Source organism: Aulostomus chinensis, chromosome 5, assembly GCF_037954235.1.
Source record: "Aulostomus chinensis isolate RoL2024-O1b breed Wild chromosome 5, RoL_Achi_v1.0, whole genome shotgun sequence".
Classification (NCBI taxonomy): domain Eukaryota; kingdom Metazoa; phylum Chordata; class Actinopteri; order Syngnathiformes; family Aulostomidae; genus Aulostomus; species Aulostomus chinensis.
In genome coordinates this window covers 14,256,275-14,270,776 of record NC_141324.1, presented here as the reverse complement: position 1 = coordinate 14,270,776, position 14,502 = coordinate 14,256,275, and the positions used below count along the sequence as shown (strand labels likewise).

The 14,502-nt window shown below is 41.7% G+C and overlaps 2 protein-coding genes across 3 annotated transcripts; one reads left to right on the top strand and one right to left on the bottom strand.

Moving 5' to 3' along the window:
- Window positions 1–4,782: 4,782 nt before the first annotated feature.
- Window positions 4,783–6,342, bottom strand: rps28 (ribosomal protein S28). The gene is made up of 4 exons (XM_086204919.1): window positions 6,235–6,342; window positions 5,887–5,934; window positions 5,390–5,512; window positions 4,783–4,910 (listed from the first exon to the last, which is right to left on the bottom strand). The coding sequence occupies exons 1-3, from the start codon at window positions 6,271–6,273 to the stop codon at window positions 5,390–5,392; spliced, it is 210 nt and encodes a 69-aa protein (XP_086061045.1). The 5' UTR covers window positions 6,274–6,342; the 3' UTR covers window positions 4,783–4,910.
- Window positions 6,343–8,161: 1,819 nt separating this feature from the next.
- On the top strand, window positions 8,162–13,999 carry LOC147261357 (potassium voltage-gated channel subfamily V member 2). 2 transcript variants are annotated; one of them, XM_086204917.1, is made up of 4 exons: window positions 8,162–8,868; window positions 8,984–9,617; window positions 10,294–10,419; window positions 12,213–13,999. In XM_086204917.1, exons 1-4 carry the CDS (start codon window positions 8,339–8,341, stop codon window positions 12,528–12,530), a joined length of 1,608 nt encoding a protein of 535 aa, XP_086061043.1. In that variant the 5' UTR covers window positions 8,162–8,338; the 3' UTR covers window positions 12,531–13,999. The 2 variants fall into 2 exon arrangements, with proteins under 2 accessions (XP_086061043.1, XP_086061044.1); XM_086204918.1 differs by lacking the exon at window positions 10,294–10,419.
- Window positions 14,000–14,502: the final 503 nt, after the last annotated feature.

Below are 14,502 nucleotides of genomic sequence, written 5' to 3'. Positions count from 1 at the left end.
GGGTCCAACATTGGTCAGAGAGGCCTTAAGAATTTTGTGATGGGATACTTGGAAGATAGTGAGTTTTGGTTAAACAGTGTTACCATGGTGAGGCGGCTAATTTTAATGTTGTACGATAGAACAGGAAACTTGACATGGTCAGATCTAGTTTTTTAGACACGAATGTATTCAGTTTGTTTTCTGTTTGTGTGGTTTGGAATAAGGACAAGTCCTGGTGACATTAAAGCCAAAATTGATTTTCTTGCAGGTTGTTGAGTTTGTGGGAGCGGGGTTATTATTGATTATTCTTGGTAGTTTGTGACACTATGAGCATTTAACATAGTCTGGCAAACAAATATACTCGAAGCAAGCCAGGAGCTCAGTATATTTTTCCTGAGATTTGAAGGTTGAAGTTCAACAGGGAAGACGGCCTGGCGCTGATGGTTCTGTGTTGATAATTGCTAGCCGGTCACATGCAAGGTAAAGAAAACATCCTGCTGAGATAATACAAAACAACAAGTCTAACGAGTCTGTCAGTCCAAACAGGAAGTGCCCAATGTACAAAACCAGCTCCATCGATGTGATATGGTCAACAGGGTCAATACAGAGATTCATACATGCTAAATAGCAGCTACACTTCCAGCAGCTCTCAGCTCATCATCCTTGTACTTATTGATGTTTTGAACGTCTTGTGTGTGCTGTCATGTCCACTGCTGCTGTGAGAGTTCGACCTTGGTGACATGAAGACAGGGAGTGGCCTCGGAGAGGTTTGTTTCCAACTTGTTTCTGCTTCAGAGAGACAGCAGAGGGAGGGGAGGGTGGGCAGAGATGGTAAACACATGGCACCCATGGGCCTGAATGAGTAGGTGAGGTAGAGCGAGTCAGAGCAGTTAATGATGATTGGAGGGAGGGAGGACACTTACTTTCAAGCCCAGAGCTGTTGTGGTGAAGCCTGCTGAGTAACAAACAGAATTTCCATCTCTCTCTCTCTCTCTCTCTCTCTCTCTCATTTCATTTAGTCTTTGAGATCAAAATGCAGTCAGAATGTGAAGCCAGGGCAGATTTTATGTAAACTATCTGGCTTTCTGACAGTGAACATTCAGATCCAGGCTGTGAGATGCCAGACGAGTAGATCTGGTTCCTGAGCTTGCCTGGGAGTGCCACATGACAACCACAGACTAACTGCCAGATCTTGTTTACGCTACAAACACACTGTAGATGAATAATATGGTTTATAAATAAATGCAGTTTACATCCAGTTATTTCCCCTCATTCCCGACACCCTTGCATGACTGTTTTATGTCTCTCAGTTGGCGGTTTGTTGATTGGGAATGCCAAGAGCCGGCTTGTTGTTGTCAGTCTGGCATGTTACTCAAATGAAAGGCTGCCAAGGACTAATTCATGGCTACATATCAGCTTTCCACTGATCTCCTCGTACTTGTTGGTCTGGCTCATTTGTTTATCAGTGAGAAAAAAGGCAGTTATGTTGTCAAACCAAAGTGTTCGAAACAAGATTAAAAAAAAAAACTAACAGTGAAACCTAAATATCTATTTGTATTTGAACAGCGCAGCTACTAAAATCTCGGTGGCATGAAAGTTTGTGTGTGGCCCCGAAACACTCAACCACAGATGTCGCAAGAAGACTCAGAATAAGTCCATCAGAACCTGGCTTCTACCTTTTCTTGTGCCCCCCTCCATCTCTGATTTCTTCTTTTTTCTAATTTATGTGACGTTGTATGCTCCCTCACTGAGTTGTGGGGTTATGTGAGGACGTTTTATGTGCAGCTGCACAGTCTCAAACAACAACACATTCATGACATGGTCATTTAATAAGTAATTTATGTATTCCTCAGCTCAATTTTTAAAGTCACGCCAATCACGTGGCCCCTCATAGCGTTTGTGGCCCCAGTCAACAGTACGTGTTTATGCGAGGGGGTCGGCCCTGAACCTGGACTGTTTCTCTGCCATCGGCGACGTCAATACCAGAGATACTTTGAATAGATCAACTACAAAAGGCTGCTAGACAAACACATGAACTTGGTATGTGCAGCACCGTCAGCACTCACCGTGTCACCTGGCAGATTTCATATCGTGCGGTGAGTTCATTTCATTAGCAGCTCAGAGTTTTGTGAAAAACTGGGTCAAAGTAAGAGTCAAGGTCATGAAACCTACAGTACACATGCATCCGCCAACACAACACATCAGTCAAAGTGACCTGCTTTCCTGTTCTAACTGCCTCTGGAATCCTGCAGACACCCCCCCCCCCCCCCCCCGCCCCGTACCCCCAAGCAGGAATTCAGCCAAATTCCATGATGTTAAACAAAACAACACTTTCACTGGGAATAGTTAAATGTCAATATGTGATTTGATTTCACAATCCAATTATGGGATGTTGATTTGCAAACTTTGCTTGAACATGAAAGGGACTAAAATATATTATTAACTTGTACATTTATTCACAGAGGGAATGAGCGTACAGTAGAAAATAATCTACAGTAATAAGTTACGTATAAATGAAGCACAGCTCCGTCCCTGAAAGAGGATTGGAAAGCTGCCAGTACATTCAGCTTAGTAAACATTTGTTTTAAATTTATTCAAATCGCAGTAATTTTAAAAACTTTTGATTCACATGAAAAGTTTGGTTGTGTCTTAAAATAACAGTTAGCATGTTTGTGCCTCACCAGAGCGACAAACACCCAACCTTTGCTGTGGGTGGAATGCGCTCAGCAAACAAGGAAGTGGTTTCTCCCTGTGAACAGGTGAATAAATGTCTACGCTAAAGGAACAGCTAGGATGTTATAAGGGGTCTCTCATCGACAAATAGATTTGTTACAGTCAGTCTCTCTTTAATGACTATATTTGCTGTTATTATCAGTTAGTTTGCCAGTCACTTTACTTCGCTACCACCTTCATTTATTGAATGTTTGAGTACTTGAATTACAAAAACTATAGAAACTGCAAATGATTTCAATCAGTATTCCAAGAAACAAGGTAGAGAAATAAAGAAAGGAATATCGTACAAGACAGGCAGAAGCTCACCTGTTTTTGAAGTTAAAAGTATGAGGGCCAAACCCTGCCAATTTGAGATTGATGAATTGAAAGTTGAGACCGTTAGCTACAAGATAATGACAAATAACCAGTGGATGCCGATGTAGATGTGTATTATATCTATCATATATTTTGCAAGCCCAATTTGTCAAATGCTAAATATTAGCCTGAGATGATCAATTTTCTCACGAGGTTAGAAAGATTTAAAAGTCCGTCCTCTGCCCGGAGACAGGAAGACGTCATTCAACGGCCTTCACAGTGGACCCAATAGCTTGTTACCTGCAGTGGGATCTTTGAGAGGGTCACATTGGGTCAAATACAAGAAAACTCCTCAGGAAATAATGAAGACAAGCCCTCAGCATGAACACTGGGGGCTCTTCATGAACAGCTAATGTGCAAATGAGAGATAATTGGTAAAAAGATCTGGACAACAAAAGGATCTGTAGCGCAGAACTATTAGATTTAACGGCAACACTTGATCCTGTTGACAGAAGTCCTCTTGTAAGACTTGACTATTAGAGATTTAGAGCATCTAAAGCTACCTGATGGAAAGTGATCTGCCAAATCAATGACACTGTCTATTTTACCTAAATAAATGGATGGATGATGGATGGATGGATGGTTTTATTTTCAAGTCAGGCTATCACGTTCCCCTCCCTAATTGGATTATTCAGACACATTTCAAGAAAAACATTTTCCCAGTGCAATCATGCAGACACAAAGCACGAGAAGCCAAAAATACTTCACACCTTTCTCCTAAACAGGTCAAAACAACAGGACTGAAGAGAGAGAGTGAGAGAGTGAGAGAGAGAGTGAGAGAGAGAGAGAGAGAGAGAGAGAGAGAGAGAGAGAGAGTTACAAGATGTCAGGCCTGATTCACCCCGAGGGCCCGTTACTGGGCAGAGGTTGACAACAACCATCGTCACTGTTACCTCCAGCACCCTGACTCAGACCGCATCCACCCTCACACCTGGGTCTTTTTGAACATCCGACATACAAACCCACACTTCCATAAGTAACTTCTGCAGTATCAAAGTCTGTCCAGCGACAAATGAAGACCAGCCTACATTCTCAAACTGCATCTGCGGCCAGTTGGACCACATTTGACCACACGTGAACAGAAGTAACATCAGCCACAGTTTGAGCTAGTTAACAGAGTAACACTGACCTCTGCTGGAATGAATGTAAGTTACACCACCTGATCATACCAGTGAGAAGGTGATTTTCTCTCCATGCAGGCCGACTAGGCCTCATTTTTGGATTCTTAGTGTTTGTGGTCTATAAGATGGAAAAACTTGACTTGTCGTTACTTTTCTGCCAGTATCCTCTAGATGTTAACTGCTGCAGCTTCTTGAGTTGGATTTAATTTTGCATCCTACATTTGTGTTCAATAAATCTCATCCAACGTGACTTTTAGATTACGGCGGTTCAGTGGACAGCACTGCTACCTCCCAGCGCAGGATCCAGCCCTCATGGTGGGCTTTTGCCAAGTGCCAAAACAATGATCCCTGATCCCAGCAGTGTAAACTGGTGCCGTCACTGCCCCGTAACAGAATCATCAAACAAAGAGGAGCACAACAAAAATGTTCACTGAAACGGTCTGAAGCACAACTCCGACTGCACGGACAACCTCAATACTTCCAACATACTGAATATAACAAGCAGCAGGGCAGTAAATTAACACTGAAGTGGCTGGTAGCTCTCAGTTGCAACCTCAAAAATCATATAAAGAACAAAAATAATAAAGACAGGACATCAGCTATCTCAATGAGCACATTTATTTCCAAAACATCAGAACAAGTGAGACGTAGGCCTCTGCAGGTGAAACTGATGGCGTCTTCCACTCCACAGCACTGGACTGGTACGTCACAGCTCCGCGGGCACTGTGAAGACAAACTCAAGTCACAACATGTCGTCTTGCAGATGAAATGATGACAGTGGATCTCCATCGCTATTACTGAGTATGGCCAGTTTTATCAGAACTGCCCACCTCTGCTCAACTGGTGATTTATGGAGAAATTCATTCACAGCTGCTCACATATACAAGCCTCAAATATACACGTGCATCTAGCCACTGTCACAATTCTCAAGGAAGTGGCTGAAACCTTTAAGTAAAAGGCTTTGCTCCAGCATTTTTCTGACAAACTAATGTTTCCCATGGTATTTAGGAGTTAGGTCTTTAGTGGGCACCCCCTTACATGACTGGAACATAAAAAATAATAATAATAATGATTAAAAAAACTCAGTGTAAATCTAAGTGAGAATACATCTCAGATCGGAGGGCTGGTGCGTTCGGTTCTTTCAGAAGTCGCATCAAAAAGCTTCAATGTCAAGGTTTGGTCTCATGTTCAGTTCCCCTCACCTATCGCAGCCTCCTGGCTTCTCTTTCAGACTCCAGAAGCGTCAGAACATCTCCCTCTCTGACTGGGCCCTTCACGTTCCTGATGATGGAGCGGTTGCTGTCATCCATGAACTCCACACGGACCTGTGGGTGCAATAAAACACGATTAAGTCAGATCTATATATTGGGCAGAATGAGTCAAATACTACACAAATGTGTAGAAAACTCAGTGTTATGTCTGCTTTGAGCCATGTGATGGCATATCATTGTAATGCCTCTACTAACATCCGATTGTTTAAATTCTTACTTTGCAAGTCCAATGAGTTTTATCAGCCTCAATATATACCTGAATATATACCTGACACTATCTTCAAACTTGACAAACACTGCTTCATGTGTTATTTAGGTATTAGTACACTTGTTTGTCAAGTTTGTTTATGCGTGCAATTTAAAGTCTGAACAGTGAGAAGCACGTACATTCAAAATGCCACTGGGTAACTTTAGCATCGTTAGCTTACCTGTGTACATTGACCCTGGGAGCCTGTTCTCCCGAGCACCCTGGTGACCTGTAATTACATGATACAGTACATCAGTGGTGCAAACTATATCAAACAAACACCTGGGTTACTTCGTATGAACACAACAGGGCCACTAGTCGACACAGCAGAGATGAAGGCGCTCGCTGAGGCTGGAACAAGGACGGGCCTTCATGATGGAGGCACCGGAGACCAAGAGCCGTTTGTCGATTGAGAGGGAAAAGTCGAATTTAACTCGGAAATTTTGTGACCGAGTGCGACATTAATTGTTAATGTAGCTGTCTATATGGCCGGATGATGTTAGTTTCTCTAATTTCTATATTTTCTTACTCTTGCGAGCTTGATCGGCTGCACGCGGCTGGCGTCCATGTTGGTAGGTTAGACCGGAAAGGACGTCACAGGGTGAGCGGATACACTATAAAGTAACCTCAACGATCCAATTTAGAAACCGTCACCTATAGCTATTTAACTTTCATTAAATGTTGATGCAAATTCAGTTGCTAGAAAAATAAAATGATTGGAACATGAAAAAAACGTAATTTTATATTAGTTTCTCATTTCCTTTTGACATATTGGGGCATACTATTCACACAAAAGTCCGCGGGGGGACCTGTCGACTGTACCATTCGACAGTGTAATGTAATCCTTTGGCTATATCTCTAATTACCTCCGCCAGTTAGGCTATATATGGTGGCGTCTGTCTGTCTGTTGGCAGCATTAGAAAACTGTCAGGCTGAATTTCATGGAAGCAGGCGCAGCAGTGGTGCGGTGGCCAACAACCGAGTGCAGAGAAAGACATCTTGGAAATTTGAAAAACTTTTCAGGAAGTAATACTTGCTTTTATTAAAACAGAAAAAATACTCTTGATAATTTTCAAAATATATGCAGACATATATTATTATTATTTCAGATTATTGTTTGCATAGAACATTTTACTTGTTTTCTATACATGGAAGCATTGGCATTATATACATACACATTGTAGGCTACTGTGTAAAATCCTCATATGACGTCATGTACACCATCATCCTCATTTGACCTTTTGTGTAAACTGAGTGTTTTGAGAAATTATTTCCATTACCACATTACACCCCCCCCCCCACACACACACACACACTTTTTTTAAAAATAATTTACTTCTTAGTAAATTGTATAGGCCATAGTCAGTCAGAAAAAATATAAATGCTGTTAAAATTCAAAACATTTTACGTACGTATTGTTAAAAATATTTAAGACAAATATGGGGGAACATTAATGAGGGGGTGTCAGTGTTCCAACTGTCTGTTAAAATCATGTCTAACCACATTTTCATTCCGTAAAAGAAGACTATCTCCTTCACATAGAATAAATCACTAGGTTGTTTAATTCCTGATTCTGTTGGAGAACAGCGATGTTTTCAGCTTCCAGGAAACTTTTTTTGAACGACCTGGTGATATGAGGACGAGCACGGTCGCGATGAGAAGTGACAGACAAAGGACACAACAATGAGAAATATCCATCTGCATTCTCATTTCCTCGGATAATCTGCAGCTGTACCATATCCATGACATCTACCACGCAGACCAGAACCCCACCAGCACCATGGGCCACTCTGCTGGTGACGTCCACATCAAAAAACTGTTTAGTCATTTTGCTAATGACCAGCATGATAGAGGTGAAAATAGAGGTGAAAATAACAAGTTGTTAATTTGTGTATCCAGATTTCTATTGACCTCCTGAAATGTTTTTCCTGACTTGATTTACATGCATTTAAACAATCGGGAAAAGATTTTTCTGATTTTTCCGACACTGCGTGTCTTCCAAGCGCTGCAAAAATTATTTTTGCTTTGCATTTCTGTTAAGTGTGACTGTGCTTCGATAAAAAGGAGGTGATAAATTGAAGTCCAAATACAAAGAAAAACTGATCAACTTTCGGCGAATATAGTTGTTGTGCATTCAGGCAAGCTTATTCTACCTGTCCGGTTGGGTTCAGGGGGTTAAAGCTGGAGAGGCTGCAGTGACCCACTGTTATCATTAGCGTGGACTTCCTGAGCAAAGCTCTTGACAGCCTAGGTTGCAATGCAATAGTGTCAATACACCACTCTCAGCCTTTGCTCGTCTGTCAGACCTCAGAGCCTTAAATCACAACACTAATCCTTGTGAACGGTATTTTTAACTTGCGTTTGGACAGAAAGAACAGCAATAGGATTAGAGAATCAGTGAAGAGGCTGAATCCCTATCTCATGCAGTTGATCTTCTTGCACGCTGAGAGACACGGGCTCTAGCTTTTGCTGTAGCTTTTGCTTCAACCTGTTGACAGATTTTTTTCCCCCAGCCGTTCTGCTTAAATGGAGATCTTGTGGAATATTGCTTTAAAAATTGCTGAATTCATTTGAACTACTTGTTTTGTTTTGTTTTTTGTTGTTGTTAGTCTGTCTTCTAAGCAGCTGACACGATGGAGAATATAAAGCCCAAACTGAAAGTGCTGAAAAAGCGGCGCTCCAGCCTGTTCGCCACCATCAAACGGGAGCTGAGCACTTCGCAAAGCATCGAAGAACAAGAGTGCGAATTTCCTTTTTCTCAGGATAGTTCTGTGAAACTGTGGACATCTATGGACAATCTTGATGCTCCTGATGAGAAAAAGAAAGAGCAGAGCAATGCGCCACCAAACCCCAGGAAATCAAACATAGTCAACCTCAACGTGGGTGGGAAAGTGTTTCACATCCCGAAACATCTGGTCCTCCGACACCCAAAAACCAGGATCGGAGTCCTGGCCCTCTGCAATGATCCGGTCAAGCGTCTGACGCTCTGTGATGATTACAATGTTCAGAACAATGAGTTCTTCTTTGACAGGGACCCCATGTTCTTCCACTACATCTTCCACTTCTATTGCAGCAATGTCTTGTGGGTGATGGACAGCCTCTGTCCCATCAACTTTGAAGAGGAGATGTCTTTTTGGGGACTGAAATTGAAGGACACTCCAAGGTGTGCTCAAGATACTTGATCCTATATTTAGCTTCATCTTTGGCTGTTTGCTTAGGCAGGATATTTGTTTGTTGTTGTGAAAATGGGCAGTAAATCTTCTTCTTTTTGTCCTCAGGTGTTGTCGTATTCTGTTTGAGGAGAAACTGGATGACATAAGAGATCAGCTGAAGGTTAACCAGGAGCTGCTTGATGAGATTAAGCCTCACCAGGACGACGAGGGCTACAAGACTATGTTTCTTGGCAACTTTCGGAAGCTTCTCTGGGACCTGATGGAGAATCCTTACTCTTCAATGTCAGCCAAAGCCTTCGCTGTGTTTTCCAGTCTCTTTGTACTCATCTCTATTGTTGCCATGACAATGAATACAGTGAAAGAACTCAGGGAGTACAAACTGGGTGGTAAAACCTACATGGAATGGATTGAAATAGGTTCTATCCTGTTCTTCACCCTGGAGTACTTCTTACGTTTAGTCACCACATCTAACATCAAAGAGTTTGTGAAGAGTGCCCTCAACTTTGTGGACGTGGTGGCTGTTATGCCCTATTTCATCCAGTTGGTTTTTGAGGCGTTTGTGATAGATTCGGAAGACTTCAGTGCACAGGAAGATTTGAAGGCCATGGCAAGGGTCAGTAAAGTCAGCAAGGTACTCAAGGTGGTCAAGTTGATGCGCATCTTCCGTATCCTCAAGCTCGCCAGGCACTCGACAGGCATGAGGGCGTTTGGTTTCACCATTCGCCAGTGCTCTGAGCAGGTATGGTCGCTGGGAACATTTGATACAGAACTTACTGTGAGCATCTCTAAAATGTCAACACGCTTAAGAGGACATTTTCAAAAGTGTACCTCTAAGTACAGAACGGTAATTATCTTGTACCTCGATTTTTTAGAGTATATTTGAGTCACACTGGGTTGCCATCGGGTGCTCTGCACCAAAGCTCCCAACAACTGCTACTGGTAGTAGGTTTCCGTTGGGTACATAAACAAAAAAAACCTCTTCATCACCAACTTTAACCTGTGAACATAATCAATGTTTTGTTTGAGGGGATGAAAAATCTGTTTGAAGGGGTTGGCATGTGTGTAGCTCAGCACCCTTCTGGGTGGACTTATTTGAACTACTAAAACTGTCTGGATTTTGTAAGTAGTTCAGCTCAAGTCCAGCTGAGCATCACAGATTTTCAAAGCCAGGATTTACACGCCTTTGTCGGAGTCCATTGGACCCGTTTTTGCTCATTATTCCACATTATCACTTGCAGCAAGACACCGAATATAAACAGAAGACATCAAGAATCTGAAATAGTCTGGTCTGAATGGTAATGACTGAACAGGCCACACTAGCTTGTTCTGTAGATGAAATCTGGTTTTAGCTCATAGCTCAAAGTGGTTGTGGATTACTGAGCATATGGCTGACACGCTCCCCTGTCATCGTTCAGGTGTGCTGTCTGTTTCTGTTCATTGCCATGGGCATCTTCACCTTCTCAGCTCTGATGCACTCGGTGGAGGTCGATCAGCCTGGGACGCCCTTCAGCAGCATCCCAGACGCCTGGTGGTGGGCAGCGGTGAGACGTCTAACCTTAACTTCTGCTTTGGTCTCTGTAAGGACGCGACAGCTGCCTCCGGTCCTGGATTTTGCGTCTCCTGGTTTTTAACTTTGATTCCAAAAATAGACAGCATGATGTTTTTCTTGTGATTTAACCAGGCATGTCTTTGCCATGAAGGTGTTAAGGAATGTTTTGCGGTGTCCTTCCCCTCAGCGCATATTATAAAAACCCACAGAAAACGTGACCTCCTTGACAGGGGAAATAATGTTGTGAATTTTTGTCATTCCAGACAATAAAAACATCACATACGGTTTCATATTCAGTTTGATCAAACAGATCATATTCTATGGAGGTGTAAAAGATTAGGCCTGTGGGAATTTGTTCAGCCTGCCTAGCCTGACCAAAGAGTGTAAGTGCCAGTCAGAATTATATTTTCTTCTTTTCTGTGACTCCACCAAGTGACACAATCATAGGTTGGCTTAGTCAATGTTAATGTACATTTTCGAGCAGGAAAACATTCATTTCTCATCTCAATGACGACTTAATAACTTGCAGCATAATCGTGTCAGTCTGGGTTGAGACCCTCTGGCTGACCTCCGTAGTGAAGGCTGTCAGTTGCGCAGCACCAGGACGAGCTCGGCTCCTGAGTAACACCACTGAACTCTCACCTTTATTGTGCAGCAGATCATTTGGTACACCAGCAAAATGGTGATTAATTGGGGTTTTCAACTAATTATTTTCTCTCAAACGTCAACACAAAATCAAAAAATTAAAAACTTCATGTTTCTGTTTATTTAACTGATTACCGTATAATAATAATAATAATAATGACAGTGATGATAATAAGAATAATAATATTAAAATAATAATAACAATGACAGTGATGATAATAATAACAATAACAATGACAGTGATAATAATAATAACAATAACAATGACAGTGATAATAATAATAACAATAACAAGGACAGTGATGATGATAATAATAATAATAACAATGACAGTGATGATGATAATAATAACAATAACAATGACAGTGATAATAATAATAACAACAACAAGGACAGTGATGATGATAATAATAACAATAACAATGACAATGATGATGATAATAATAACAATAACAATGACAATGATGATGATAATAATAACAATAACAATGACAATGATGATGATAATAATAATAATAACAATGACAGTGATAATAATAACAATAACAACAATAATAATGATGATAATAGTGATAATAATAACAATGACCGTGGTGATAATAATAATAACAACAACAATGACAGTGATAATAATAATTATAATACTACTACTACTACTACTACTAATAATAATAATAGCATATATAAACACAATAGCATGGCACAGAAAACATTAAACTGACTTGATTCTGATATACTAACAGAGGCTACAGTGTGTTCTGCTTCTCTGTGTTATTTTCACTCTCATTTAAGGACATTTGGATTTTATTTATCTGGTGGCAGCTGCTAACTCATATGTGTCTAATCCCCACTAATACTTCCTAACGTGACTGAAGCCAGACCGAGTGATTGCATTCGAGAGATGGGAAGTGTTGAGGCACATTCTTGGAGGTTTATTTGATTCTGTTTAACACGCAACGGACCACGTAATCAGAACAAGAAACATGCGAATTATGAGATTTTCACACAGTCACGGCAGAGGGTCTGAAAGTGTTGATGAGCCATGTGGAAAAGTTCAATCTTTCAGGTTTTAATTGAATTCACTTCTTTGCTTCAGGTGCTAAAAGAGCTCAGGGTGAATTCTCTTTCCTCTCTCTGCAGGTGAGCATCTCCACGGTGGGCTACGGCGATGTCGTCCCCATCTCCTATCTCGGTCGCTGTGTGGCTTTTGGCTGCATCTCTTTTGGCATCATCCTCAACGGCATGCCCATCTCCATTCTTTTCAACAAGTTTTCTGACTATTATGCCAAACTGAAGGAACAGGAATATACATTTTCAAACACCGAGCGCAACTTCCAGCTCAGGAGACGTCTGAAGAACAAGTTTGAGAGCTGCTTCGAACCCCAGCCGGAGGACTCGGATGACGAGATACACTACCGGCCCAGTGGAAGGCAAACTACTCATGAGAACGAAGATTAAGAGGAGCTGCCTGGTCACAGCCTTGCTCACCCCAAATGGCCTTATCACCCACGGGTCTAGAGCATGTAAGACCTCATCTGCCTCCAACGGAGCCAATGTGATGTGAAATAAACAACTGAAGAGGCGAAATGGAGGAAGTTGAGATTACCTTTAAGCCTCAACTTAACAGTTGGTGCTGTTTGCGCGATTTGCGCAATGACCCGTCATGATGCGCCCACCGGACAGCTTGTTAGCTGCTCACAAAAATAGCACCTGATGGCACAATTAATTATGATGAACCTGAAATAGATGTTTGACACAAGGAGGTCAAATTATTAATGAAGCAGTGTCACACTAAGAATCCTTAACAGGGAGCATGAGGCTTGTGAAGCCAGTTCTTATTGAAAGTGCTATTAATGAACTATATTTGACATCCTGCATCTGTCATTTTACTGTCACTTCAATCACTACGCATAAAACCTGTCAAACGTCAAAGATCAGGGACGGATTTGTCTCCCACTCCTCCAGGCCGCTGATACTCAAGTGTGTAAGTCATGAAAACAAACTGCATGTGATATGTTACGTGTTGTACACAACTTTTTCCGGCCAAATCCTTGTTTGTGTGTGTGAATATGAGTGTGCTGAAGAGGAAGGAGAGCAGCAGCAGCAGGGGATGTGTCAGAAGCGATCAAGAGCCACAGTGTAATTTTGTCGTCAAGGATTACCAGGATTTGCACTTGCGCCTCCTTCCCAGTCAAACAAGGGCAAAACTTAATCACGTGCTGTTTTATTCTGGTAGCACGGACAATCTGATCATGTGTGCACAGTCTGGTTATATTTACAAGCTACTTTCATGCATTTCATCCCCTCAAGTTGAACAATTTCCATGTGTATTTTTTTTTTTTTTACAATTTCCATGTATATAATGTAGAAGTTTCGCCTCTCTGACATCATCCCAACAGGAAGTGAGCTGAATATTCTGGGCGTGCGGGTGTCAGTTGCTCCCCTCCTGTTGTCAAACTGTCCATGCTGTGTTTAGCTCCTTGACTAAAATCGTTAAACTAATTTACTTTGCTGGGCAACAGTTCTCCAGAGATGAGTTTCAGTAAGCGCATGTATTATCTCTCTCCAAACATGTTGAAGGTGTCATATTGGCTCCACTCTCATTGGCGTCCACAAGCCTGTTTATTTTAGTGCACACGTCCCTTCACCACAGAGGTTATCGTTCCTCTCGCACCTCTAGAAGGCTGACTGAGGACAGGATGGATCCAGAGCGAAAACAGCATTTTTACATGCATCCTCCCAGGGCAGAAGCATTTGATGTACAATTTTTCCAATTTTTTCCCAAACGTAGTTATTCAATTGTCCTTGTGAAACACCATCTGCTGTACGTGGCTTGTTTGTGCATATTCTATAAACTGTCCTCAAAAATCATGTGTCCGTCTTGCTTTGCAAAGATAAAGCATCGCCGTAAAATAACAAAGGTCATACGGTCGAAACTGTGTATAACATACAAGTGATGTATATGTACTCTCGTATCCATTCAAAGTGGAAAGAAATAAAATGATAAAATTGCTCTTTAACCGCTCTCTCTCAGACCTACAGATATTGGTATTGTAACACTCATAAGGATCCACAGTACTCAAAAGCTGAGGTCACATCGATCAGCAGATCCCTGAGGAACAATAAGGAGCTGTTGTTGTCGTATTATATATGAGGCATCGTGAGGTTTTATGATTGTAAGGTGACAGCAGAGATGCTGGTGGTTTAACAGGGTCGTCAGAGTCAAAAGTCAAAAGTGCAGAGGGTTTTTGGAAGAGCAGGACTGAACGGACAGTAGGAGGTGCAGCTTATTCTTAATAATCTTGTTTATTATTCTCATTTCTTCTGCACATATCTACTTAAAGAAGTAAAGCATCGGTATGGCGACAGGAAGTTGCTACGCTGCAGCCGTGTGTATTAACCCAGTGACTGCAGCGAGGGATAATGTCAT

What these genes read in the sequence shown, in the direction of transcription:
- rps28 (XM_086204919.1), bottom strand. Translation starts at nt 6,273, where the DNA reads ATGGACGCCAGCCGCGTGCAGCCGATCAAGCTCGCAAGA. An exon ending in AGCCGATCAAGCTCGCAAGA is followed by an intron (nt 5,935 to 6,234) that starts GTAAGAAAATAT and finishes ATGTAATTACAG; the next exon opens with GTCACCAGGGTGCTCGGGAG. An exon ending in CCCAGGGTCAATGTACACAG is followed by an intron (nt 5,513 to 5,886) that starts GTAAGCTAACGA and finishes TTGCACCCACAG; the next exon opens with GTCCGTGTGGAGTTCATGGA.
- LOC147261357 (XM_086204917.1), top strand. Translation starts at nt 8,339, where the DNA reads ATGGAGAATATAAAGCCCAAACTGAAAGTGCTGAAAAAGCGGCGCTCC. An exon ending in AAATTGAAGGACACTCCAAG is followed by an intron (nt 8,869 to 8,983) that starts GTGTGCTCAAGA and finishes TTTTGTCCTCAG; the next exon opens with GTGTTGTCGTATTCTGTTTG. An exon ending in ACGCCTGGTGGTGGGCAGCG is followed by an intron (nt 10,420 to 12,212) that starts GTGAGACGTCTA and finishes CTCTCTCTGCAG; the next exon opens with GTGAGCATCTCCACGGTGGG.